Source organism: Festucalex cinctus, chromosome 16 (assembly GCF_051991245.1).
Source record: "Festucalex cinctus isolate MCC-2025b chromosome 16, RoL_Fcin_1.0, whole genome shotgun sequence".
Lineage (NCBI taxonomy): Eukaryota > Metazoa > Chordata > Actinopteri > Syngnathiformes > Syngnathidae > Festucalex > Festucalex cinctus.
This window is the reverse complement of record NC_135426.1, coordinates 20316450-20342805: the sequence shown is the minus strand read 5'-3', so window position 1 is coordinate 20342805 and position 26356 is coordinate 20316450. Positions and strand designations below refer to the sequence as shown.

General features: G+C 39.4%; 1 protein-coding gene across 9 annotated transcripts in view; it reads right to left on the bottom strand.

The window, feature by feature from the left end:
* Nucleotides 1–26356, bottom strand: part of osbpl8 (oxysterol binding protein-like 8) — a 40485-nt gene that overhangs the window by 9165 nt on the left and 4964 nt on the right. For 2 of the 9 annotated variants that reach the window (XM_077498650.1, XM_077498653.1), the window contains exons 2-11: nucleotides 25583–25631; nucleotides 22595–22695; nucleotides 13431–13467; nucleotides 12840–13007; nucleotides 3732–3805; nucleotides 2741–2821; nucleotides 2428–2529; nucleotides 1936–2139; nucleotides 1121–1205; nucleotides 270–435 (exon numbers count right to left, since the gene is read on the bottom strand). In XM_077498650.1, coding sequence (XP_077354776.1) covers nucleotides 270–435; nucleotides 1121–1205; nucleotides 1936–2139; nucleotides 2428–2529; nucleotides 2741–2821; nucleotides 3732–3805; nucleotides 12840–13007; nucleotides 13431–13467; nucleotides 22595–22645 — 968 coding nt within the window. In that variant the 5' untranslated portion in view covers nucleotides 22646–22695; nucleotides 25583–25631. Of the gene's footprint in view, nucleotides 1–269; nucleotides 436–1120; nucleotides 1206–1935; nucleotides 2140–2427; nucleotides 2530–2740; nucleotides 2822–3731; nucleotides 3806–8422; nucleotides 8853–10199; nucleotides 10329–12839; nucleotides 13008–13430; nucleotides 13468–17895; nucleotides 18740–22594; nucleotides 22696–25582; nucleotides 25632–26356 lie in introns of those variants that run through there. The other 7 variants (XM_077498647.1, XM_077498649.1, XM_077498655.1 and 4 more) reach the window with 6 other exon arrangements.

Here is a 26356-nt window from a genome sequence, read left to right as displayed (position 1 = left end):
AAAAGGCCAATTTTTGCTTAGTCATCTCTCTATGGTAAAGTTAAATACTACAGCACAAAGTACATGCACAACACCCCCCATCCACATGACAATTTTTTGCTGATTCATTTCTCTGTTGTACAGTTAAATACTAGAGGACAAAGTATTTAATTCATATCTTTATTGTTGCCTTCCACAGGCCTCTTTCTTGTCATACGGACAACTTGAATTAGTTAAAAAAAAATCGATGAATCCCCCAGCGCTAGATTGAGATATTTAATTAGACTTACTGGAATCCATGCATGTTGTGGGCTCGTAGGAGGCTGTAGAAGTTAAGGGAATGTTCTCCTCCAGATGCCACCGTGCTCACGTCTTCCTTGCCCTCGCGGATCATGGTTCTTTTCAGCAGGCTGGAGCATTTCAGGGCCAGTTCCAGGGCGTCCATCCAACAACGACCTCCAAAAAAAATAAAAAAAAATTTTAAAAATCCAACACAAATATCTTAAAAATATACATCCAAAATCGTCAACAACAATAATAAATGAATAAATGTACATCATGATCCCTCACTGAGTAAAAAGTATGAATAATTTTACCTTACTTCAGCCACATATTTGTATTTCCCACCGCAGAAAGATTTTGTTTTCTAATTGAGTTTCACAGACTAAATCTCAGCTTGACCATTAACACCCCATGCATTGATTTAACAGGAACCTGATGTGAAAGCAACCATTTTCACATGTTTTGGTGCCACTGACAGAGACACTGCAGACTTGTTGCTTGCATCAGCACCGAGGACAGTTACATAATGTGTGAACTCCCTTTGTACATTTTAGCACCTTGGACAGAGACTTGTTGCATCGTTTGGACCAGGGGTCACCACCAAACTTTTTGAAAGTGAGATAAATATCAATATAGAGCATTCTACTTCTATAGAGCTCTGCCAGTGTCTACATTTGTTTAGTTTTACAGTGAACATCAAGTGGGAATGGCAATAAATAGCTTTAAACAAGCATATTAGGCTTCTTTTCAAATTTAGGCTCATAGCACAAGGAAAACAAAACAAAACAAAACAAAAAAAAACAGACAGCTGACAAGGAGAGAAATGAACGTCACGTATGACTGACAGCTTGTGCCTTACCATCAGACTCGGAAGCCGCACGGAAGATGAGGTGGCTGCTGGGTAACGGCTGAGTGATGGAACCCACCGCTTCCCCTTTGGGACCCTGCAAGGACCTTGAATTATTTACACGCACTAATTGGAAAGCCGGTGATGCACATGCTTTGATAGTGGAGAGACTGGCCCCCAAATTGAATGGCTCACGTGTTTGTTTTGGAAGTGGACAGCTGTAATCAATAATCAAGAGGAACACTATACACACAATCATGCTTGGAGTGGATTGGGTGTTTAATTTTGCACTTGACATTCACATCCTGTTTAATTCATCTATGGGAAACAAAGGATTGTGTTTTTGGCGAAAAGACCATTTTGCATTTAAACCGCTCACGTTATTCTTATCCTGCCATTATGACCAAGCAATAATCCGGGATGGGATTTATGGCCTCATCCTTTTGTCATGTGCCACATCGTTAAAAGGATCATTTTGGATTTTAGCTGAAAGGTTCAGTCACAAGGCTTCTAAAAAATAATTCAAATTCCAATGAATGATTTAAAAACAGAAATGGCTACAATTAAAAGTCATCATTTATAACTATAATATGTATATATAAAAAAGTTTTTTTTTTTAAGCTGTGCTTTTAGTTTAAGCAATATAAGTGGATATTGCACAGTGCATACATTAGTATGCAAATCATACAAAATAATTTACGCTTCTTTAAACATGTTATTGTACGCAACTCTCATGCTATCCTTCCATGTGCCAATGCCTGCGTTGGTCCTGATGAGGCCGAATAAAGCTTTCAGGGATTTCTCGAGTTGCATTCAAATATTCTGACCTTGACAGCCCAGATGGACTGCTCGAGGGGGTGAAAGAGCTTGAAGCAGAAGCCGTCCTTCTTGGAGGGTCGCTCAATGAGCTCGCAGGCGTTGAGCAGCACCGTGCCCACCCACTGGCCGTTCTTGTGGGTTTTGTAAATAAGCAGGACGCCCGGTTTCAGCACGCACCACAGCTTGGTCCAGCTCTTTAGGGTTCCACGGATCTGCAGGCGACCATTACAGGTTTATTTTCCACAGTAAAATTCTAATTAAAAAAATGATTTACAGTAACTGAATGTTACTGTATCAAGTTAGACAAAATGCTGATTTAACTTAAATGTATTTTTTTCTTTAATTTTGGTGTTGAACTAAGGTTTCATTTACTATATATATCTTTATTTTTATTTAAACTAAAAACAAACAAAAAAAACAAATGAAGTTTAACTAACACTAACACTGACTGATACTTCAAACTATTAATAGCAAGAATCCTTAAAATTAGGCTTGTTTACCTTCAGCCAATCAGCCATGACAATGACAGAGGGATCCGTGATGGTACTGAGCAGCTCTTTTGTCGCCCTTTTCTTCTCTTCCCTGTAGTTCTTCTTTTGGACCTAAAGACAACATCATCACACTTTCCACAAGCTAAGCAATGTAATTAAATAAAGAGTAATTTCCCCTTATAATTGGGAAGCAAATTATGTTAACGTTTTTCTCCAATGACAGCCTATTACGTAATTGGTTATCAGGGTATACATAACACATTGGCGTCTTAAGTGTGTCCGGATAAACAATGTTTAAGCTGATTTAAAGAGCAGCTTTTACCTTGAGGGACTCCTTCTTGGTGAGCTTGCCTCCAGACGCGGATACGTCCTTGTCGGAGCCATTGTACAGCTTGGTTTCCGACTGCAAATACGTCAAATGAAAAACAAGTTGCTATTTCAATCAAATAAGATGACCAAACATTAAGGATGTGTTACACTTGATTTAAGTGTCACTGTGGATCTGAATTTGAATTTTATTTTAATGTCCTCAGGATTAACATGCTAATGGAGATTAGCAATTAAAGGGGGTGGAGAGAGAAAGGACTTGATGACATAATAATAAAAAGTAAAACAGACTTAAAGAGAACTAAAAAGCTAAATAAAAATAAAGTTGCATAATTAAAAAAATAATAACTTAAAAAAACAATTACATAGTTAAAATTAATAAATGAAATACGGATAAAAATATTAATTGAGAGTAAAAGTACTAATCAACTTTCAACTTTCTGCTTTGCTTTACTTGTAAAGCAATGGCTTTCACAGTAGCCCAAACTTAGCACATGATCAGCTGAATCAGACCTATAAAAGGCCTGCCGGAGGTGTGGGAATGTGTCTGCCAGTTAGCTACGCAAGCCAAGCGGGAGTCATTTAGAGCGCAGAGACAGACGCGGATGAGAAGGGATCGTTAAGTCGGGTTAAATAAGGCCCGAAATAAATGCCGGCACAGGAAGGAATGCAGAAAGTTCCAGAATAACAAAGGAGTAAAACAAAATCTTTCATGCAGCACAACTAAAATGGTAACAGAGCTTTATGGAACACCATATGGTGTCGGCTGTTGCCATACAGGGCACTGCCAGGTCTACTGGGAGCAAATCGGGTTCAGTATTCAAGGACACTTCAACATGGTCACCAGGGCTGAGGATCAAACCCACAACCACACAGATGGGAGATGACCACTCTACCACTGAGCCATGCCACCCCACTACATATAATCAAATGATATTGATGCCTTGCACATGTTTGTATTGCTGTTATGAGTGTTTCAAGTGCACCTTGCTCTTGGATATTGAAAGCGAGTCTTCTTTCAAAGGCAGCGACAAAAGGTCCTCCTTCCCTCTCTCGAAACCTACGACGAAATGACAAAGAAGAAACAGTCGATCAATACTGCAGCAGTTTTCAAACAAATACATGCTCGTTTATTACACTGCTACTTTCACGTGTATGACACAAAACAACAATACTAACAATAATAACAGGTACATTTGAATGTTACTATATATATATATATATATATATATATATATATATATATATATATATATATATATATATATAAGGTTGTACTTGATGTTAAAAAAAAAAAAAAAAAAAAAAGACCACTATTCTAGGCCATTCCTACTGGCTGGATGCCAGAAATGAAGGATAAAAAAGGAACTCTGGGGGAAAAAAAGTAATGATATAAATACAGTCTCCTTTATTAAAGTCTGTTTTCCCACGAGTTAAGTACACGTGTGGTCCTGCCAGACCATCTGCACCCACTTGACACACATCTCCATGCCAACCTCTTGCGCTAAACACGTCAAGGGCAATTGAGGCACTTACAGCAGCGAGATGGTACGACACCGTCAGCATCCTCTTCGTTTATATTTTAATGCACACGCTGGGGCATAAGAGAGCAGGGTAGTAACAAGTTTTGCACTTTAATACTGCGGCACACAACCAGCAAGTATGCTGCAAAGCAGCAAACGTATCAATTTACAATCAAAGTCGCAAGCTTCATGGTCTCAGATGCCTGACTGGCTTTTCTTTGTTTACTGGTATTTGTCCTTTTCAAGGAGACAATGGCGACACCGCAGAGAGTTTAGATAAGGTCAGATTCTCGTCTCAACTGCCTCGACTACCCGTAAAATGTTCTCTGGGGATTCCTTTGTTGTACAAAAGGGAGTCAGATGACTGATTTTCAGGTTCAAGACTCTTGAATATAGTATCTTACATTACATAAGAAACACTGGGGTAAAAAGGACTTTGAGTAAGTGTTGACCATTGACATTGCAGGTTTAGTTTGTTTTGTTTTTTGAATGCACCCCTCTCAACAGTGTTTGTGCACTGCTTATACAGTACACGACTACACGCATCACATATAGTCAATGAAGATAGAATATGCTGATCCAAAGATCTGTGATGTCACATGATATCAATATACTGTGGCATTGGTGTTACTGTACCCCAGGTCTCAGTAATGTGGTTCATGCCACAGCAGTCTTCAATTAAATCAAATTTAAGGGAGCATATGAAGCTAAAGGTAGTGAAATTGAAAGTGTTTGCATTAAAGCAATACGGGCTGGAAGGTCTCTTTATGATAGGTGCTCGAATACATTTTCTAAGCACTGTAACATGGGAAAAGACAAACTACAAACTCAAAATGCAAATGGTAAAATGCAAAGATCTGAAATCGAAAGAATTCAAATTAAAGCGCGACGAGCTGGATTGGTTCTCGTTTGAGAATTCAATACATTTGCAATACATTTGCAAAACCCTGCACATAGAAAACAAACTATCAAATGTTAAATAGGTTTGTTTAAAACAGCAGAACATCGTCAACTCACCGAAATCGAAAGAGTTAGCATTAAAGCGCTTCAAGTTGTAAAGTATCTTTATGACTGGTGGTCTCCCACATTTGCTACTGACTGTAGATGTAGCAACAAAAAAAAAAAGATTGAAAGTGAAGGAGTCTGCTGTACACAGTTCTCCATTGGCTGGCTTCGCACTTGGTCCCCTCAATGTACACAAAATGTGGGGTGAGACTTATCATTAAAGCATTATAGCATGACAATGCAGTGAAGAAAACAACACGTTTTGGGGGAACAGATTGACAGCAATTTGGCTTGTGTGGGATTTTTGCCAACTGCCTCATTATTATTATGGCAGATGTGTTTGGGGGGGGCGGGGGGTCACGTCAGCTCCACTAAAATGAAAATGAGAGCAAACCTTCTCTGTGTGTGGGATCCAATGTTTAGTAATCACAAAAGACAGCTTGGACAGCTTTCGCTTTATTTCATTTTTACTGCACTAAAACAGCAATTAAGTCCATATTAAAGAGATTTTGTTTTTGTCTGTGATAATACAACACGAAAATAATGTGCTTGATTTAAATATTTCTTTCCATTTTGTATTGTTATGAAGCATTTTGCATAATTGTCTGTTTAATTCTTAGGAATGGGCAGAATAAATGCTTGATGGTTAGAAGACTGCATTCACAGTGGCACTGAAACGGGAATTTAGAACATTTATCGAGATTAAAATTAATCAATTAATGAATTGCTAATATGGACTGAAGCCTAAAAATGCTGTATGCATAGTTCTATTGAATATTGGGTTTTGTGTATTGCACTATAATGTAACATACTTCAGTTGCACACTTCAGCTTTCCTCAACTAAAGTTGGCAAAAAAAAAAAAAAAAGTTTATATTAAAGAATCTGTGTCAGGTTGACTTCAAGATAGGTTGTCTCATAATATAATCACAAAGATACATGCAGTCCACTCATTTTACCTTGTCAAAAAAAAAAAAAAAAAAAAAAAAAAAGCTTTCAGAGCCTCCAACTCTTGACAGTTTGAGTGTTGGACACAGAATATTAGTGAAGACATGGCCCAATTAAACGAGTTGTATTAAAAGGTGCCACGATAGGTTGTATCATATTAACAAGTGCAAAGAGACACTCTCCACTCATTTGAATTTATCAAAAGATACATCATGAGGAGCCTCCAACTTTTCTGTCAGCTTAAAAGTTGAACATGCAGTTGATGGGAAGACATTGCCCAATTAATCAAGTTGTATATTAGGTGCTCCTAAGACCAGTAACCAGTTCATAGTCATGCATTTCAAAACAAAATGAATCAGATTTGAACACAGAACCTCAAAACAGGCAGTGTGTGCATGAACCAAATGCTGAAACACAAAAAATGAATTTTGTTGATTCAATAAAGTATGAACGCAAAAACTAAAATAATGATTACAGGGAATCGGAAACAAGGGATTTAAAGACTATTTGGTGTATTAAATTGTGAAATGAAGAAATAAAACCTCAGCCAGCATAAAATAACCGAAGCAATGAATGCCGGCCATTTGATATTATGATGATATTTGATGTTGCGCATCAAAAGGTTAAATATCCTTCCTAAGCAACAATAAATGGTGAGAGATCATTGATTTTGACTTGAGCCAGTGCCAGGACAACAAACACTGTCTGCGTACAAACAATTGTGACTCACAAACCTCAACCCGCAGCTGGCTTCTATTCCCACAAATTGTAATTGCTGAGATGGCGGTGTACAAAAAAAAAAAAAAAATTAAAAATTGCACAGACAAAACAATACGGCAAAGCAATGAGAGTGATTCCGCTGCACCAGCTGCTGTCCACCGTTTGTCTTGCAAAAGCAATCCAAAATCAGAGGAGGGAGTTCTGGCTAGGGGATAAACAATGACTCAGACATCTCTTGGGTATATACGCGGGCGGCCAAAGGATATGCTAGTTAAAGAGTAGCTGGCTGGCAACCAAAGGGTCATAAGCAACAACTAAAAAGAATGGTGGGATTTGTCAAACTGCTCAAATGAGCAAACCTGACATTAAAATTCTATTTCCTCTCTTTCGGAGCAGAAAGTATGTTTCTTTTTGTTTTTCTTTTCTATACATAGTGCGTTGTCATGCCACTATTCAGACACTGAACGTCATAACAGCTGCCAGCTGAAAGAGGAAAGAGTCAGACAACAGAATCTAAATTTTGAACTGCAGGGGACAGGAGGCTTTTTTTTTTTTTTTTTATCATCTAGCTGGACCAGCAGTGGTGTTGTCTGTGAAAATAAGCATCAACTTTCATTCAAATCAAACGAGCAACTGAGAACTTTTGTTATCCTCCCCCCCAGAATGTACCCAACCACCCCCCCACAAATCTCCGTCGTGACTACAAATAGTAACATCTGTCTATAGAATTGTTGTAAGTACATCTCTGCAGAGCGGCAAATACCCCTGGTGCACTGACACTGCCACCTACTGGGGTGCATGTGCTATTAAAATATTCTAGTACAGCAAAAAAAAAAAAAAAAAGTTCCCTGCAGTCATTTTTTACTTTAAATAAATTGGCAGTTAATTATATTACAATGATATTTTTGGTAATGTGTAAAAAAAATGTGTACACTTAAGTGGTTTGTTGTTTACAGAGAAATTCATATATGTATTCACAAATGACATTTTCAATGTTACAGCAGCCATAACCTTGCATTTTTGTTGTGTTTTTAGAAATGTCATTTTTTTTTTCACATAGATCAAATTGCCTCATCTTAGGTGGTATGCAATTCTCTATATGGCTTCCCTTACGCAGTCCCTTTGGTAAATGACACATTGGGAGAGTTATTAAACAATACACGGTCAAACTACAAGTGGCTCAACATGCAGCAAAGTTAGCAGCTATGGCTGCTCCACCAACATTAAGGTAATCCTGGGTTGCCATGGCAATAGCAGACGATCCTGTTTACTGTCAACATGATCATAAAGTTAGTTACTTTACCTCAAGTTGTCCATATTATTGACTACATCCAACCAATGAAAGCCACAAATTAAGGACACAAGTCACACCTTCTCTACTGACTCAGCATCACTAATAAACTAATAATATAAACAGGTGTCAATCACAAGGCACAACTAAGGGATGGACTGACTAACCGTATGCTTCCATTCTGACACCCACCTGACAGCGAAATGGGTGACAGCTCGTTATAGCCCCCGAAGGAGGCATTGCGGATGAGTTTGCGTCCGTCCGGGTGCGGGGGTCGCAGCGAGGCCGTGCCGCCGCACGTGGAGAAACGGCGACGCCCCAGCAAGCCCTCCTCCTTCATCATGGGGGCCGGCGGGCGATCCCTCGGCGAGCGGGGGGAGGGAGGGACGGACGGATGGGTGGGGCGTGAAGGTAAGGGGGAGTGCTGCTGGTGGTGGCTGAGAAACCCCCCAGGGTAGAGGGTGAAAGGGGGGGTCCCGTGCTCCTACGGCGAGCCAAGCAAGTGAACCAAAACAAGAGAAGACAGAGCAAAAGAGCTCAGAGTGGAGTGCGGTATTTCCTCGATGCTTGCCTCAGCTGACTGCTCCTCCCTCTCTCGCTCTCTCGCTCTCTCTCACTCGACTGTGAGCGACGAGGCACACAACACTCTGGAAGTACATCACAGCCCCTCCTACTCCAAAAGCTACTCTCCCTGTTCATTTTGTTCACCAGTAAACCCTTATACATAGATCTTGAATTTGAAAACAACAACAAATATTTTTATTTTTCAAAAAAGGCTTCGGTAAATGCGCATGGTAACTGGCTTTAGTACCTCCAACAAGGTTAACTCTTTTACCACCAAAAACATTTAATAGTGATTACTAAAACCACGATGAATGCCGCCATAAACGTGAATTGGCTACTTTTTTTTTTGTTAAACCAATGGGCAGTGCAACGTCTTGTGGAGCGCTGCCTAGCCAATGGAGTTGTGAAATCAAAAACACCCATTAACTATGGCCAGCAGATGGCAGCATTGTATCTCTTTTCAATGGGCGACTGGTGTATGAAATTACAATGAAACATGACGAATCTGATGAAATAGAGCGTTTTCAAGGACGACGTGAATGATCAAAGCCTTTGTCACATTAAATCTAATTCACAGAGCATCAATAAAGAAAAAAAATAGTGTCTAAGTCACTGTTGTGCAAAAAATGTATCTTTTCACTCAAATTACTATTTTCAAATGGTGATTCCTAAAGCGGAATAAGGTAGAAACATACTTTTTTTTTTTTATGAAAGAATGGAACGTGTTTATGTAATAATAGCACATAATATTCTGTTTGCCTTGAAAGATGAGCTAAAATGCTCTTAAATCAGTTGGCACTGTCGGCGTTGTTTTTTGGATGACACGTGGGAGTAAAAAAGGCAGTAAAAGACCCACTGGCTTAGTTTCTGTATTGTATTGTTGGTCACCAGTGGTACTTGAGCAGTCGAAGTATTTTCTGAGGTGCTGCGTGATCTAAAAAGTTGAAGACCCACTGATCTGTTGGAAAATGAAGCTGCTTTAAAGGCTCAAAAGTGACCTTGCTGTGACACTGCCACTAATGGATTACAAGTCAGTGACACAATGCGGCTTTAGTAATACAAAGACATAGCAAAACAAGTGGTCACATGCAGGTAACCACATCCACTTGGATGGAAAAGGCTGCAGGCAGACCCTGTAAGCCTCGGGATTAGCTTTGGAACAAAGACGCTTTTTGAATAAATACGGTCATCCCACCGTGGCACTGAGAAACCAATTGCACTCAAGGAACAGGAAGCGTGACATGGGATGATTAATTATATGGAGTGCACCTCCTCCTACTCAACATTCTCAACTATAAGAGGACACAGACAACGGAGAGGACAAATCTAAATAACGGGAGCCTCTTTATATCACACCTCCTTTGAAATCTTTTGAAAGGTTGGAATAATTTCCAAATTGGCTTACTTTAGCTCCGCACGGCGTTAGCCCATACAAGCCTCTGGCCATCCAAGCCTAGCCAAGACCCTGCCGCCAGTGTACTCTCCATCATAGTGTCAAACTGACTTCCACTAGCTTCTCTGTCACCACTGAGTCCTTTTTAAGAGCGCTCATTGGATGAGATCGTAGGTAAAAGCAACACCGCAAGGAGATTGGCCGAGGGCAAGGATAAGGCCGGCCTTCTGATCCAACTTCCACACTGTTAACAGGCCATAATCCCAGAAGCTGAACTTAAATCCGCACTGACCCCAGCTGCTCTTCTGCTGCCTATGTCGTCTTCACTGTTTACCTCATCCCTTGCTGTGAGTTTTCATCAGACACCCAATCACACTCACAAGCCACGTCAAACAGCCTTTTCAGGGTTTATTTTTGCTTCGGTGAGTCATATATTGAGTCCGACAAGGACGCTTTGGTGATTAGTGATGATGTTGCAGCCATCTCCACTAACCAAACTATCATGGGGGTGGGGAAAAACGTGCTCAGAACAAACCAATATGAAAGGCAAACACTCATTATCCTCTACAAAGAACAGCTATTATTATTAGGGTCTGACCATGTAATCAGCTGGCTGATTATGTCGACTGATAATATGCCGTTTCAAATGAATAAATAATTGACCAGAATTTAGCCAATTAAACACCGTTATAATCCTAGTTTCTCATGAAACAGTAACTGGTAGTGAGTGCATATAACTCAAACTATTAGAGCACATTCTAATACTAACCCACCAAAGCAAAAACAAAGAAGAGCCAGTAAACTGATTTGCAAGGCCGGAATAATGATTTCAGGGCATCTGGACTTTCTGGCATCAGCTTCAATGCAAGTTATGTGCACACAATTTCGCACACCCACTCACCACATTCTGTCTCAGACACTTGGAAGACATCATCAGAGTAGCTCATGTACTTTTCCACCACATGGCTCAGCATGACATTTCCACTGTCCAATAATACAATTGAGCAGTCATTTATAAGAAGTCGCAACTCCATTATAAATCCAATTTATCATATATCGTGTATGAGAAGGCATTTCACTGTATTTTCTTCAAGTTGCATTCTCTATAGAGAAAGAAAAGAACTAGGTTTGAAATTCACACAACATAATTTATTTAGAGACAATCATCTTCACCCTGTGACTAAAAAAAAACATTTTAAATGCAACATCAAATATAAAAAATATTTTATAAGTATATTTGAAATAATTCTGTGAATGACAGGCTGTGGTACACAATATTCACATATTTAATTATACAATATATTATATATACATACTTAAGTTATTACAATAAATATTGGATTGTAAAACATGCTGCTCACTTCTGTATATATTATTATTAATTTTAAAAATGCATGTTTATGTGAGTTATGATTAAGTATATATCAGTTCTCCCTGCTGTGTGATTATTGGTAATTGTATCACATTGATTAATTACAATGATGTTTGACGATTACAATTGCTCACATTAGTAATTATGAGTTTAATGTACTTATTGTTATAGATAAATCTAATATATATGCGTTATGGAGAATTTGCAATTCTGTCAAAACAAATTACAAATCTCACGCTTCAGACATCCACCAACAAATGCAATCCACAAGAGGGCGTACTAACACAGCAATAAGGCAGAGTTTTGTTTTGTTTTTTTACAAAATAAAAGTGTCATAAATCACTTTAGGTTTTAAAATGGCACCTTATAAGGTAAGGGGGAGCACAATATAATGAGCAGTACAGAGGCATGCATGCTGTAAACCACTTAAGATGAATGAGTCATTGTTTCTACAGAAGGTGACTACAGAAGGTTAAAAAAAAAAAAAAAAGACAGCACAGCCCAGCAGCTCAGTGAAAAAATGAGGTCTGTTTAAGGTTAAGTGCTTTATAAGTAAGGCACGGGCAATATGTTTAGATGTCATTTTGTGGCTTATGTACTGCAGTATATTTACACAAGAGAGTGACTTTGAGAGTCTCATGATGAAAGCATGCCATATATCGTTGACTTATTATAAATAATGACTCATTCTAAATATATATGTAGGTTGAACAGTACTATCTATTTTGGAAACAGAGCTAAAAAATATACTTTATAAATGTACAATACATATTATCCACCAAGGAGATTGCATTACATTTGTTTTTATTTGAGTGAAGGTTCTTATTTAGTTTTAGTGACATGTAAGTGATTGATTTCATAGATAGATATAAATAGTAATAATAAATAATACATATTTTTTAATAGCAAAAACTTCCCATTTGAATGTCAGGAGCCACAAAAAAATAAATAAAAAAAAAATAAAAATTGTGATGTCATCAAAATTATTATTTTTTGATTGTATTTATTTATTTATTTATTTATTTATTTATTTAAATGTTTTTAAATTTAAAATGGGCTAATTTTAACACAAAGTATATTGTTTGCAAAATTACAATTCAGTGAGAATTCCGAATAAAATAAAAATCTAAAAATTTTCTAACAACGAAACATTTGAAACTAATATCAATGATGAATAAAATTGGGAGTCTATCAGGAGGAAGAAATAATAGATCTTTAGTAAGGATTCCCACATTACGATTAATCTTATTTGTCAAGGCAGAGGAAAGTCCCAAGCATACCATGGCTGTAGCTGACACCCGGGCTGAGTGAAGACGGAGAGGTGATATGTTCACGGTTGGGTGTTTGGAGGACTGCCTCCTTGTCCTTGTCCCGTTCCTTCACCTGGCGCTGGCTCATCCTGACTGGCGTCAGACAGACGGCGTCATCACCGGACACTATGGCTGCTGCTGCAGAGACAGAAATGCACATGGATGTTGACAATCCAGTCAATGCATTAAGGTCCTTTCACCCAATGTTCATTGGTGGTCTGGTGTTTATTTATTCAAGTGACTGAGACAGTGTATCATTTAGGGGATGATTTTATTTCTATCATTGATTTTTGAAGTACACAGGTTAGTATCTGTCATAGTAAAGACAAGTGGCACCACATTTTTTTTCTTTGTATTTTTCTTCAAGCAATTATTTGTGGAATCTAAGAAGGCCTTCATTTGTACTTTTAAATTATTTGTACTATAATACAGATAAATACATTGAACCCCCGCATATATGGCATTGGTGAATTTGCAGATTTAATATTTTAACCTGGCCCGATGAGTCTCAGAAAAGACTCAGATTTCCGATTGCAATATAAAAATAGGTGAGTGGCTTACCAGAGGTGGCATGGAGCTCTCTCAACTCTGCAGGGTTCTAGCAGGTGCGAAAGAAAAAAAAACACACAAGCAGGACGGAAGGAGGCGGAGAAACAAGGAGGGGAAATTGGTGCGCATGAAAGAGAAAGCGATGGATCAAGTGTGGAAGAAAGTAAGATGAAAACAGCGAGAGAGAGAATCCTCCATGTGTTGTCGGCCGGATGACGGCGGTGGAATTTTGCGTGCGTGGCCATCAACGGCAGCAGGAGAAGCCACAGCCAACGATTGCAACCAAAAGACACACACAACAAAACAAAACAAATGGAAAAACTGACATTAGTTCAACAAAATTATAAACAGAGGACATATAATTTGACATGGGCGATGGACCGTGAAATGAGGAAATGGTACTAAATGAATAAAATTAGTGGAGCTCATACAGTGGAGATTAAAAGTTGACACACTCGTGTTCAAATGTCAGATTCTTATCAAATTTAAAAAGTATTCCACCATTTAGTGTGACATTTAAGTAAAAAACAACAACAGAAATCATGTGGTTGCACAAGTGTGCACACCCTCTTACAACTGGGATATTCAAATTCAAATCAGCAAACACCTGCAACCAAGTGCCTCTGATTAACTGCAAATACTGTCCATTTCAGCTGTTCTAGTAGGCTTTTCCCGACAAGGATGAACTTTTTGGCCATAATTTCAAATTCCAAATTATGTTTGGACTGCAGCAAACATAACATTGCTCATCTCCAAAAGAAGAAGAGGATGGGCATGCTTGTGCTATTCAAAAAGATTCAATTTTTTTCTCGAGTTGTATAGGTTATAGGCTACAATAATGGTGAAGAAAGTATCATATTTTATATCACAAAAATCTTACATTTAATCAGTCTACACGCCCCTGTTTAATGTCCACTGTACTGTATATCAGACACAAACACTAGGGATGGAATGTGAGAATAATGCTTCCATGCCAATCATGCAACAGAGTTGATTCTTTCCCATCTTCTCTTAAAAGTTGGATTAAATTGTGCAATTTTTGGTCAATATTTTATTTCATAGAGCAAATTTTAATATTTAAAATACATCGAGAAACAACATGCAAGTGAGTCAAGTGCCTGGCTGAATAGTAGTTCTTTTTTTTTCTTTTCTTTTTTTAATATTTGCAACCTCAGAATGACTAGGGTTCATGCTTCATTGCTTCAGAGAGAATTGCCATTTGATATATGAAATGAAAGTTGGGACATAAAGCATATACCCATAGCAGGATTGGCGTATCTTTTAGAATGCTAAACAGCGATTTTCTCAAACTTCGTACAAGCGCGCTGAGAACTGAAAACTATAATCCAGTGTACCAGAATTAGTAAGACAAGCTGATCCGATTTAATGTTTACAGTAAATACTATGACATCATCATCATCGAATCTTTTTTTGTAAATAGTTTTTTTTGGGGCATTATTTGGGGGGAAAAATTAATAATTGTTTAACGTTTATGTGTCAATCTTAATGTTAAAATTGGTCTTTTCTATTTCTTTGCCAAATTTGGACTAAAGGGAGCTTTGTTAACTTCAGCGACATTAGCACTTTCAATTCTTCTTCAGCACATTATTTTTGCAGTTGAGATATCAGGCATCCTCTTCTGTATTTACATACGTTTAAGTAAATAAAGAAGTGACAACAATGCATGTAAAAAAAAGTGACAGATTTAGGCAAAGGCAGCCTTGACTACCGCGCTCGCTCTAAGATGACGAGTGCTTGCTTACTATGTATAAAATATCCCATGTTACGTAATGCGTAAACATCACCCAAAGCTTACAGTCTCTCTGACCTTTTTTTTTTTTGTTCGGTAACAGGGGAACAGGAAGATACAAACAACCGTTTTATTTTTCTCCAGACAACTTTTGATATTCACCCAAAACCTTGCACACAAAAACAATGCCTATTCCAGTAAGTGTGAACTATAATATTAAAGTAAAAAAAATATATATATATATATATATATATATATATATATTGCATTAAGATGTCAGTGGCGTAGACTCAGAAACAACAAGAGACATGTTGAGGCATTGAAAATGATGAGTCACCACTGTCATGCTCTTTGTTCAGAAAACATTGATGGCATATTGTTCTATGCTTATTAATATCCATCACTTATATTCAGGAAGAGCTTCAATTATTAGATGCTAATCTATTCATGCTGGCTGGCGTCTATGCAGCATCACTGCAGTGTTCTCCCACTTGTTAAGCAGACAAACTAATGACCTACAATGTAAAAATGGACCACGGCATTAAATTCACATTGAGAAAGACTGTCCTACTGAAACAGGTTAATGAGTAACGTTTCAAGGTTACACACAATTTCCACATCACACTCTAGCATTGACTTGCTTTGTTCTAATATGGATGCTTAATATGGAATTTGTGTACTTTTATGCCAAAGTAGCAGAACTGCTTTTAGTAGTAATAGTAGTGTAGCTGTGTAGTAGTAGTAGTGGCTTAAATGGTATTTCACCTGTTGTGGGATCCATTCTACTGCGCTCACCATAAAAAAAACAATGATATTGATAATAATGCTATTAGTAGTGTAGATGTTTATACATAGGACATTTGTGCAACTGATCTGTTGGTATAGCCACAACAACATGTATTAACAGCAATAACGTAAAGCTGACCTCAGTGTAGACGCTGGGGATCTATTCAAGACAACAATAAAGTCATTTGTATAAGTGTAGTGGTTATGCAGGTCAATTTCATTCTAGTTAATATTAATGCAACTGGAAATGTTTATTTATACTGTTTTTTTTGTTGTTGTTTTTTTACACAGCTGCTGTGTGAGTTCAGAACAACAACAATTACATCATAACCATTTTGTTAATGTTGCTGTTCTTTGGCCTACATATTATCCGATTATTTTGTTTAATAGTAAAAATATTAAAAGCAGTATTCATAGAATGGCCCCATGTTTGCTGGAAGGTCGGTTGTGTACCACTGCACTACCACATGAGTTATTATGTACAGTTACTAAGTCCACAAACACATTATTCCTATTTATATATTCAAAGACTCCTAAAGTCGACTTCATGCTTGTTCACATCCCCACTGCTTCCCACTTACTGGGTGTGAAAATTACAGCAGGCAATGGCTTGATCCATCAAGAGCTAGTACATCTGTCCGCTCCAGAGGGGAGTTCAGCCTCAGTCTGGCAAACACAGGAATTCCCAGACACAAGCTATACACACCGTCGGCCCAAGGTTTCGACCTTTTAAGCATATTCTACCAAGCAGATGTGCACACTACTCAATGAATAACATTATGGAACTCCATATCATGACTGATATGAATAAAGAAAAACAAAGAAATCCTCTCTCAGAATTTCTAATACAAATTACTGGAGGTGGCGCACAGGACAATTTGACACTCTTTCGTTAGACGATAACATTTCAGCATGTCTGTCGACAGTATGGGACAAGCGTGGGGGAGTTCAATGAAGTGGGTGGCCTCACGCGTTGAGCGACTTGGTTTCATCTCTGCAAGGGAATGAGACTTAGGGATGCTAAATGAAGGTGACCTCAGGGGTATCAGTTGTGACATTGGAGAGGTGAATGGCAAACTCAAGGATAATTGTTTAGGTAGGGATAATGCAAACAGTCGTGAACAGAAACACTTGTTGACTTTTTGCAATATATATACACAGTATACTGTACATGAAGATGGACACAACTCCTCAGTATGCTGCAGTAATATGAATTCGTCTCACAGAGTATAAACACATTTCTTTTATAGACACCTGAGGAACTGTTGAAGATTGTGAACGAAATTTCAAAATGTGTCTCCTTTAACTTAAAAGCTGCAGTTAAGCTACAAGTGAGCAGATGATGGCAAATCAGATCAAACACGACATCATAACAGCCCTGAAAGACTAACGTGCTACTTAGCCTAGTCACAAAAATTGTGTTTTCTAACTTGACACAACTTGTTTGTTTCAGTGAACCCGAAAGCCATTAAAGGGGAATGTTTTCTGTCCACTATTCCACTAATGTTCACTGCCATAATATAATAACATGTCTGGGTCCTTTTCAGAAGGTGCCCGGGTCTGCCTCTTTAAAATCCATACTGGAAAGGGATGGTTCCTTAGCTGTCAAGTGACCTAAAGAAACGTCCTTTCTGCCAATAGCCTTGAATGGGTAAATTTATTGGTCAGAATCTTGCAACAGCAGGATCACTGCACATATAGTAAGTTGTCGAGCAAAGCTGTGGTCACTGCATATAAAGCTACCGTTTTTAAAACGAGTGACAAAAAGACATAAAACAACACTGAGTCAGAGGTCTAATAACAGCTATAAGGTCTCACAGCAGACTACAATTCTACACAGCACAGTCAAGTGCGCCGAACAGTTTTACACATCCATCACTGTTTCCTGCTTGCTACTTTGTCCTAGGCCCCCTCGCGGAGGCAGATAAGAGAAATGCATACCGTATGGTGGGAGGTGAACTTGCTGCTGCTGCTGCTGCCGTTTTTGCTGTGGCGGCGTGTTACGACCAAGCTCGGAGCCGTCTTCAACTGAAGGGCGGTGACGAGGCAGGGAGCCTCACTCATTTATTCCCCCTCTCCTCCTTCACTAAACGTCCTTCTGTGTTTATTTGTTGCCTCACCCCACCTTCGTCTTGCGCTTTGAACACAACCACCACTGGGCGCTGTGTTGCTGTACTTTCTATTTAATTGGGTTATTTATTACATCACGAAACAGTCTCTGACTCTCCTTTTTGCAAAGGGTAAAAACATCATACAAATCATCAGAGCGCCACTCGGCCACATGAACAAGGAAGTGGGCGTTTTCTAAAGGGCTGAAGTGGAAGCCACAATCGGGACCTTGTCTTGTGTATGGAGGCAGTTATTGGAGCGCTTATGGGTCTTAAGGGACAGCCTCCTCGTGCTCATGTTGACTGAAGCCCTTCTGCGCCAATAAAGCTCAGCAACCACATCAGCCCACAGAAAGACACGTGCACGGACACCCACCGGCGGTTATCATGGAACCAATAATGCAAGCACTCTGCTAGTGTTCTCTTTTACCAGCTCAACTGTTAAACGGCACAAAAAGTGGAGCTAAACATAAGTTGTCACATGGTGTGACTTATGGATAGGCCTTTCACTATTGATAAAATCAACAGTCAATGAATCACATAAAAAATGTTAATAACATGAGAGAATATCGCAACAGTAGTTAATTACTGAACAGTAGCTCATCTTCCCATAGTTGACGTCTGTTACTCTAATAACCACCAAGAGTAGGACTGAGTGATATTGATGTTCTTTTTTTTTGCGTCTAGAAAAAGCAAATGACGATGGTATTCTTTAAAACAAGTTTGGCTTTATTTCCCCTGACTGCAGTTTAGAATATGTGCAATATGTACAACTGCATATAAATTTCCATTGAACGCCACCTGTAGTGTGCATCTATTTTTAATGTTAGTATCACACATTTCAGTACTCTGTGAGCGCACCACGATTAGTATAGGATGAATGGTGGGTAGGAAAATGTAGTACAAGTAGTTCAAGAGTAAACAGTGTTGGCTGTTGGAAAAATAAGACTGCTGCCTCTGCTAAAAAGTTGGAAACATACAGTAGTTGGTGTCAGGCTAGCGACAACATTTTATATGCTGTAATGTTTTCCGTAGGGTTTTTTTGGTTGTTGAGTTTGGAGAGCAATTGCTTGATAAACATTTGCTTGCTGTGCTATTTACACAACAGATTGGGTTGCAACGATGACGCGACATGCGAGTGACGTGAGCCAGCCCAATGATTGCACAAACAGTGGCTAAGAAACTGGCTTGTGCTGTCTGATTTAATAAAAATAAAATGCTATTCATTAGCCTGTGTAGCACATTTTTGCAAAGTGGATATTAAACGTGATGTGGTTTGTTTTGAATAAACAACATTCAGTAATATTTGGTTTCTTTTCCCCTCCCACCTATTTGGCGTGGGAACAATGAACCGTGATATAGTAGGGGTTCACTGTACACATGTACAGTCACTATATTACAAACATTTTCAAATCCCTTTAATATAAATCCCCCCCCCCCCCCCCCTAAAATTTGACATTTAGCTGGTAAGTGACAACCTTTATAATACCTGAAGCCAATTTAAGTCATCAACAATATACAACGCTTCGGAGTCTGATCTCAGCTCTGACAATGTACTTTGGTGAATTACCTAAGACGGCCCTCTAACTGCTACACAGCTGTAAAGACGGGGCTTAATGTATTTTTAATTATCCTGACAGCTTCAAATAGGCCTTTTGGTAGAAGTGACGCTTTAATGGCTGCCTTTTGAGGGGGAGCACACACATGCATGTCTTTTGTACCAATGACTGAATCTTTGCACCAATCCTTCTCATGGCAACGTCAATAAATCCATATTGTCGTGATTACTGGTCTCAAGCTCAGCCACAATCTCAGCACTAAAAGCCTAACGCTGTCAGGGAATGACTGCCAAGGTACTTAAATTCAAACCCACCGCCACCCGTTTACTTCAACTCATTTACTTGAGCGAAATCAATATGTCCCAACCCGGTTGTTACATTGGCCATGCAATCAGAAAAAAGCTGAAGCAACTTTGTTTTTTTCTCACCCCGCCTGTGATTCACCTTTGCTTTTTTTTTTTTGTGTGTGTGTGTCCCCTCTCAAAGCTAGCTGACAGGCAAGCTGACATTTTTGCTCCTGAGAAGAAAGAGTGTCTGAGCCCCACTCTGGCATTTAGAACTCATTTGTAGTCGTTGAGCAAAAATTAGAGGGAGGGTTTCATTTTAAAGGTGTCTCAGGTGTGCTGAATTCAATTCACAGTAGAGGTAAGATGGCAAATAATATCAAGGTTCAGCCCGAAATAATGCTCATGCTAATGCTAACCCTTACACCAGGGCTGCGCAATCTCGGTCCTCGAGGGCCGGAGTCCTGTAGGTTTTGGATGTTTCCCTTCTCCAACACAGCTGCTATATGATCAGCTCATCAGCAAGCTCTGCATAAGCCTGATAACGATCCTGTTGATTGGAATCAGCTTGTGTTGGAAGAGGGAAACGTCCAAAACCTGCAGGACTTCAGCCCTCGAGGCCTGCCCCTGCTATAGACTATAGGCATATTGAAAAATGGAAAGTAACTAATAATAAAACATTACGTCTTGATATTTGCTAATGTCAGTATTTTTACAAGCAAGACACACAACTCTGAATAGGAAAGTTAACCCAAAGACTAATGCAGCGAATGGCACACAAAAGCAAATGTTATCATACTCAAATATCGTTAATTAAAAAGCATACATAAAATGTACCTTAACAAAACAATAAATTGTACCTTATTTCCCCATATAGTAACCATGGAGGTCTTAGTTAACTCAACTGCAGAGGCATCTATTAGGGGTAAGGCATTTATTTTTTATCATGTGGGATTTGTACAAGATGTCTATCACGGAACGGGATGGGGACTGTATGAATAAAGGCAACTTAAATCCGGTGGAACCACAATTTTTCCTTAGTGGCCAGGGAGATGTTTACTTGAGGTGTCTTTTAGGGGTATGATATGTATTTATTCTGTGGGATTTGTACAAGACGTCTAGCACAACAGAGGAATGTATCGGTCTGAATAAAAATTACTATCTTTTAGAGAAAGCACTGGACTGTTTAAGGAAATATACCTCACATCTCTGAGTCAGGCTGAATTTGAGATACTATGTAGTTGCAGTATAACTATGGCCTTACCCCTAATAAACATCTGCTGCACAGCCTGTTGTCAGTGGAGGTTGGACACATCCCTTGACTGTGCATGTGAAGACAACCTGGCATAGTTCCCAGAGGTTCTCATCTCTTTTTTTTCAAGAGCTCATCATTTCCACAAACGGACCCCATCAAACAACCAGCGAGGCAGTGACATGATATGTCTTCCCCTCACACCAGTTGGCAACTTGGCATTGCCGCGGATCATAATAAGTGATTAGGTAATAACGTGCTGCCGCACACGCCGTCCCTGGGTAGTCTTATAAAATTCTCTAAAAGGTTAGCAATCAAAAGAAACAGTTCATTGCCAATAAGACTTTCACAAGCCTTTAGTCATTAGCGGCTTAATCGTGCACATACGAAAAGAAGGTCTTCATTAATAATTATTCATGCCATGCTGAGAAACTCAACGCAAGGGCGAAGGACTTTTAGGTCTGCTCCCCAATAATACCACTGTGTATCTTTTTGCGCGATGGCTTGAGAGAGAGAGATGCAGAGATGTTATCAGGCTATCTGCAATTATAATTGCACTCCTACTCAGTCACAAAAAAAGGGATTACGGTGGAGGTGAAATGAAAGGACAGAACGGCAAACCTGCGAGCTGAAAGAAAGGAAGTGGCACTTTAATAATGCGTTGGTGCTGATTGGAGCTCCCATGAGTACATTAGAGACTTTACGGAAGTGCTTGAAATAGACTGTGAGTTACGTATGCGCGTTCATAAATACTTGTCTGGGAGAAACACATGATCGTCCAACCCTGTAGTGACTCAGGATTACCATGATGTTCTCACCAAAATGAGATATTTGAACATAAATGGAATATTGCATTATCGTGAACGCATACATTATTTGTTTGTTTTTTTTCAAAGGGTATGGATGTGACCATGTGAGACTATGTTTTAAACAACAGGAGCAACTGGAAAAAAAAAATGTGGCACTACATTGCTTGGTTTGCTTCTACTGAGATCACAAGATGCTGTGCATGTAGCCATTTTACTGTCTGGGAGACTGACATGGCTAGAAGCACTTTCAAATCATCATTATGGCTAATCAAGTGTACTTCTGGAAATAATGTCTCATCAGTGAAGAACTACAGCAGATACACAACATTTGATTAAAAAATGGTTATAAGAAATCTTCACTGTCAACAAGCAGTTCAACATGGACTTAATGGATAACAAACTTGTATTACATGTCCAGTATCTACTACTGTATGAATTAGGTTGGGCATTCCTCAATTCATTATGCCTACTCTGAATATTGTATTTTCCTGTTTCTTACAGCTTCAATCAAATCTTTAAACGTGTTCTAATATCTAATCTTAGAAGAGTTTGTGATGCTCAACTTGGTGTCAATTTGGGACTGTAGCCACCATGCATCATACATTAAACAACATGTGTATCAACTCACCAAAGTGGTCTCGGTCTCCTGTTGGGACTCAGAAGAAGACTTCATGGTCATGTTCAAGCTGAGCTGGGGGGCCTGTCAGCGCTGCTCAGATAAGTGCATATCTGTCAGGAGAGTGAAGCAATACAAAAGGGTTACCGCTGCAGGAAATGATTACAGCAGCCACTGTCAACGTGTTGATTTCCCTCACTCAGGCCTTCAACAAAGCACATTTCTAAGAACTGCCAATCTGTCAGCTGTTTCCCTCCCGGAAATTCTGAATTCTCTTTCCATTTGCCTTGAGCTCTTTCCCCTATAGGAGCATTGAGGCATGTCATTGTTTTCAACCCTTGTCTATTATCCAGGGATTGTTACCTCTGGATGCCATTTAGCCCATTCAGTGGACCTGACGAAGATTTACACAAGGTGAATTGTGTCAAATGGGCTCATGTTGCACCTCAAGTGCTCTAATGCATACTTGACTTCTGTACAACACGTGTGCCATGGCCTGTCCAGGATTGGTCACATGCAGAAATGTGATCCTTTTAAGTTATTCATGATAACCGCCAACTACAGATAAAGAGAACTTAAATAGCTTCTAGTACTACTGATAACTGGTCCCTACCTCGCACATGTACCATGGTTACATTCATCCATTTTCTGAAGCGCTGGCTCAGTCTCATTAGGATCATTGGCGTCTGGAGCAAGAGACAGGATACACAATGGACTGGTCGCCAGCCAGTCACAGCGAAGTCAGAGACAAATAGTCACACTCACATCCACAAATATGGACGGATCTTCAACTGACATTGTTTTGGAATGCTGGAGGAAGAGATTCAAACCTCCTGACTGTGAGGCAGACGTGCTAACCATGACCCCACTGTACTGCTACCATGGTTTTAAGATATCCAGCTGGTGGCAATAGGCCCTTTTGGCAATGAAACGGTCACCAAGTTATTTGACAAATAAAGAACTCACCTGCTATGAGAGTCATATGCCAACACCAACACCAACACACACACACATAATGCTGATCATGTGGCTTTCTCTCTCAAGGTCAAGACAGATGCTTCAACAATCAGTACATGAATCAGAACAGAGTGGCAGCCGCACAGGTGGGAGGATGACAAAAAAAATAAAATAAAATAACACACGCTCTCTGCGCCTACAATTGAAGGCTTGTTACATATTCTTCCTCCAAAGTTGAGGGGAGGAAAAAAAACAGAGAAGCCAGTAACAGGCAATTGGCTGGTCCAATTAAATCATGTGGCTGTCCCAGTTTGGTGCATGCTTGAGGAAAGTAAATGCAACAGTCCATGTAGGTCAGGAAGTTAGAATATTAATCAACCATGTGAGGAGGGGGAAGTCCAATGAAAGACCAATAATGTCAACCAAAGCATCCTTTAACGGCAACAAATCAATCAATATAACCAACATGAACATGAATGAATTGAAAAGGTATATAGTATTCTGATCATGTACTTTTATACCAAAATTGGCAAATCACGATTGGTGGCTGATAATACAATATTTACAAAAATATGAGAGGTGTACATACATAGGGCACTAACATTCAAACTCACATTCATACCTTTACTGTGATTCTTCCATTAACCTTATTTAAAGATGCATAATAATTGGAGTCTTCAATGATGAAATTACATTGATTTTACATTCACATATCCCCCATCCCAATAAAAGAAGCATTTACAACAAATAAAAAAGAATCTGAATTTAAGGTATTTTTTTCTCTCAAAGCCAATCAAGGAATATCTGTAGAAACATGTCCACCATTTTGTAGTATGTTGTAGGAATGTGGAGCTCCATCAGTTCGGCTACTAAGATACGTGACATATTGTGCCACATGCCAATCTCCTGTGTAATTCCCTTCTTTCGGGATAAGTCCAAAATGGAGCCACATTTACGGTATTTCAGTTCTCCAGGAAATGAAGCACTGGTTATAATCACAATAGTGTGATATTTGGCGGAGACGTGACAATATTTCTGCAATTGGCTGGCAACCAGTTCAGGGTGTACGCCGCCTACTGCCCCTAGCCAGCTGAGATAGGCTCCAGCACCCTTTGCGACCCTTGTGAGGAGCAAGCGGTTCCAAAAATGGATGGATGGAGGGTGACAATACTTTGACACTGACAACAGAAACAATTTGTGATGTGGCAGACGATGAAATGACCATAAATCAAATTGTTGGGCAAGTACTGCAACAATGGGTCTCACTATAATATCAATAAAAAGACGCATTGCGATTTTATCTCAAATTATATCAATGTGACAGTCTTTCCCAAATGACTGTGACGTCAGTATAACTATGCATTGATAGTTTATGTTCATCACCTTGTGATATCCCATATCACACAATGCTTAGGACAGCAACACCCCCCCCAACCATCCGATCCACCTGCACGACATGTGGATGGGACTGCTGATGAGCCAGATGACAAGGACTGAAGGACAGAACCCCGCGAGGTGTCAAGGAGACTGTGATGACCTCAAACGCCTGTTCAAATCCTCTTAGCGGCAAAACAATGCAGCAGCTTTTTAGCCGTGACTGTGGACATTTAGAGGACGGCAACACAAGCTACTACAGAGATGTGCTGTGAAAATGTGCTGTGACGCACGCTGTCTGATTTGAATGTTTCGGTGTGTGTGTGTGTGTGTGTGTGTGCACAAGAGAGAGCGATACCTCTTACATAATGCGAGAAGCGATTGCAAGAGAGGGAACACAGGTGCCAACAGATGTTGGCACGTGCCACCTTAATATGTACCGCCTTTGTCTTTGAAATGTTCAAAAGGTGAAAAGTGTAAACGTCTCAGCTGACATGAGTGTTGGACTCAGGAAATCAATAAACTCATTATTAGCATTTGTTAGCAGTCCTGCTACACAAACTGGAGTTACTTCCGTGGAGGGGATTCTACACAAACAACAGATGAATTCCATCAGATGCCAGACTAGAAATGCAGCATGCACGTGTGCAAGAGAGTGAGGAAGCCTACCTCATGCAGCTTGGGCAGCAGAAGCACCATAGTATTCACAACACAGACCCTGGAAGGCGGAAAAGATACAGAGAGAGAGAGAGGGAGATAGAGAGAGAGAGTGAGAGAGAGACATCGAGATGACATCACCATATTTTGGCCCGCCTCCTATAAAATGTAGGCTGCTGCTGCAGGGCTGCCAGCGTCTGCAGAAGACAAGCAGAGAGTTCTCCCCTGTTTATGTGTGTATCTGTGCGTGCGGATGTTCTTGTGTTTATATCTACTGTATAATGTATTCATGGTTTTATGAATCAACATCAGGCTTGAAAAGGAAAAATTATTCAATATCGATTTTTAGATTATTATTATTATTATTATTATTTTTATTTTTTTTAAAGCCAGCCCCATTAGTAAATAGTAAGTAGTCACAAAGTGAGAGCAAATAAGATGTATCTTGATGACGATCTTTCCATGACCAGTAACAAACAACTGTTTATACAATATTTAACACCTTAACACACCTTAAGTGTGTAAATATGGCCTGTGGAAAACGTGTTTTGTGAAAGACCATTTTTCGAAAAGGGCTGTAAACTGCAATTTTCAATGTCAAACACTTGCAGGTGGACACTCAGGTGGAGGAGAGATTGCACAGTCACAGGTTGTCAATACCTGAAAATTGTCACGGTTTGGGCTGGGTTTTGGTTTTTGTTGCTTTTGTTGGGGTTCTAGTTTTGAGTTTGTCATGTTGCTTTACGTTTCTGTTTCTGCTTTCTGGTTTGTCCCCCTACTCTTGTT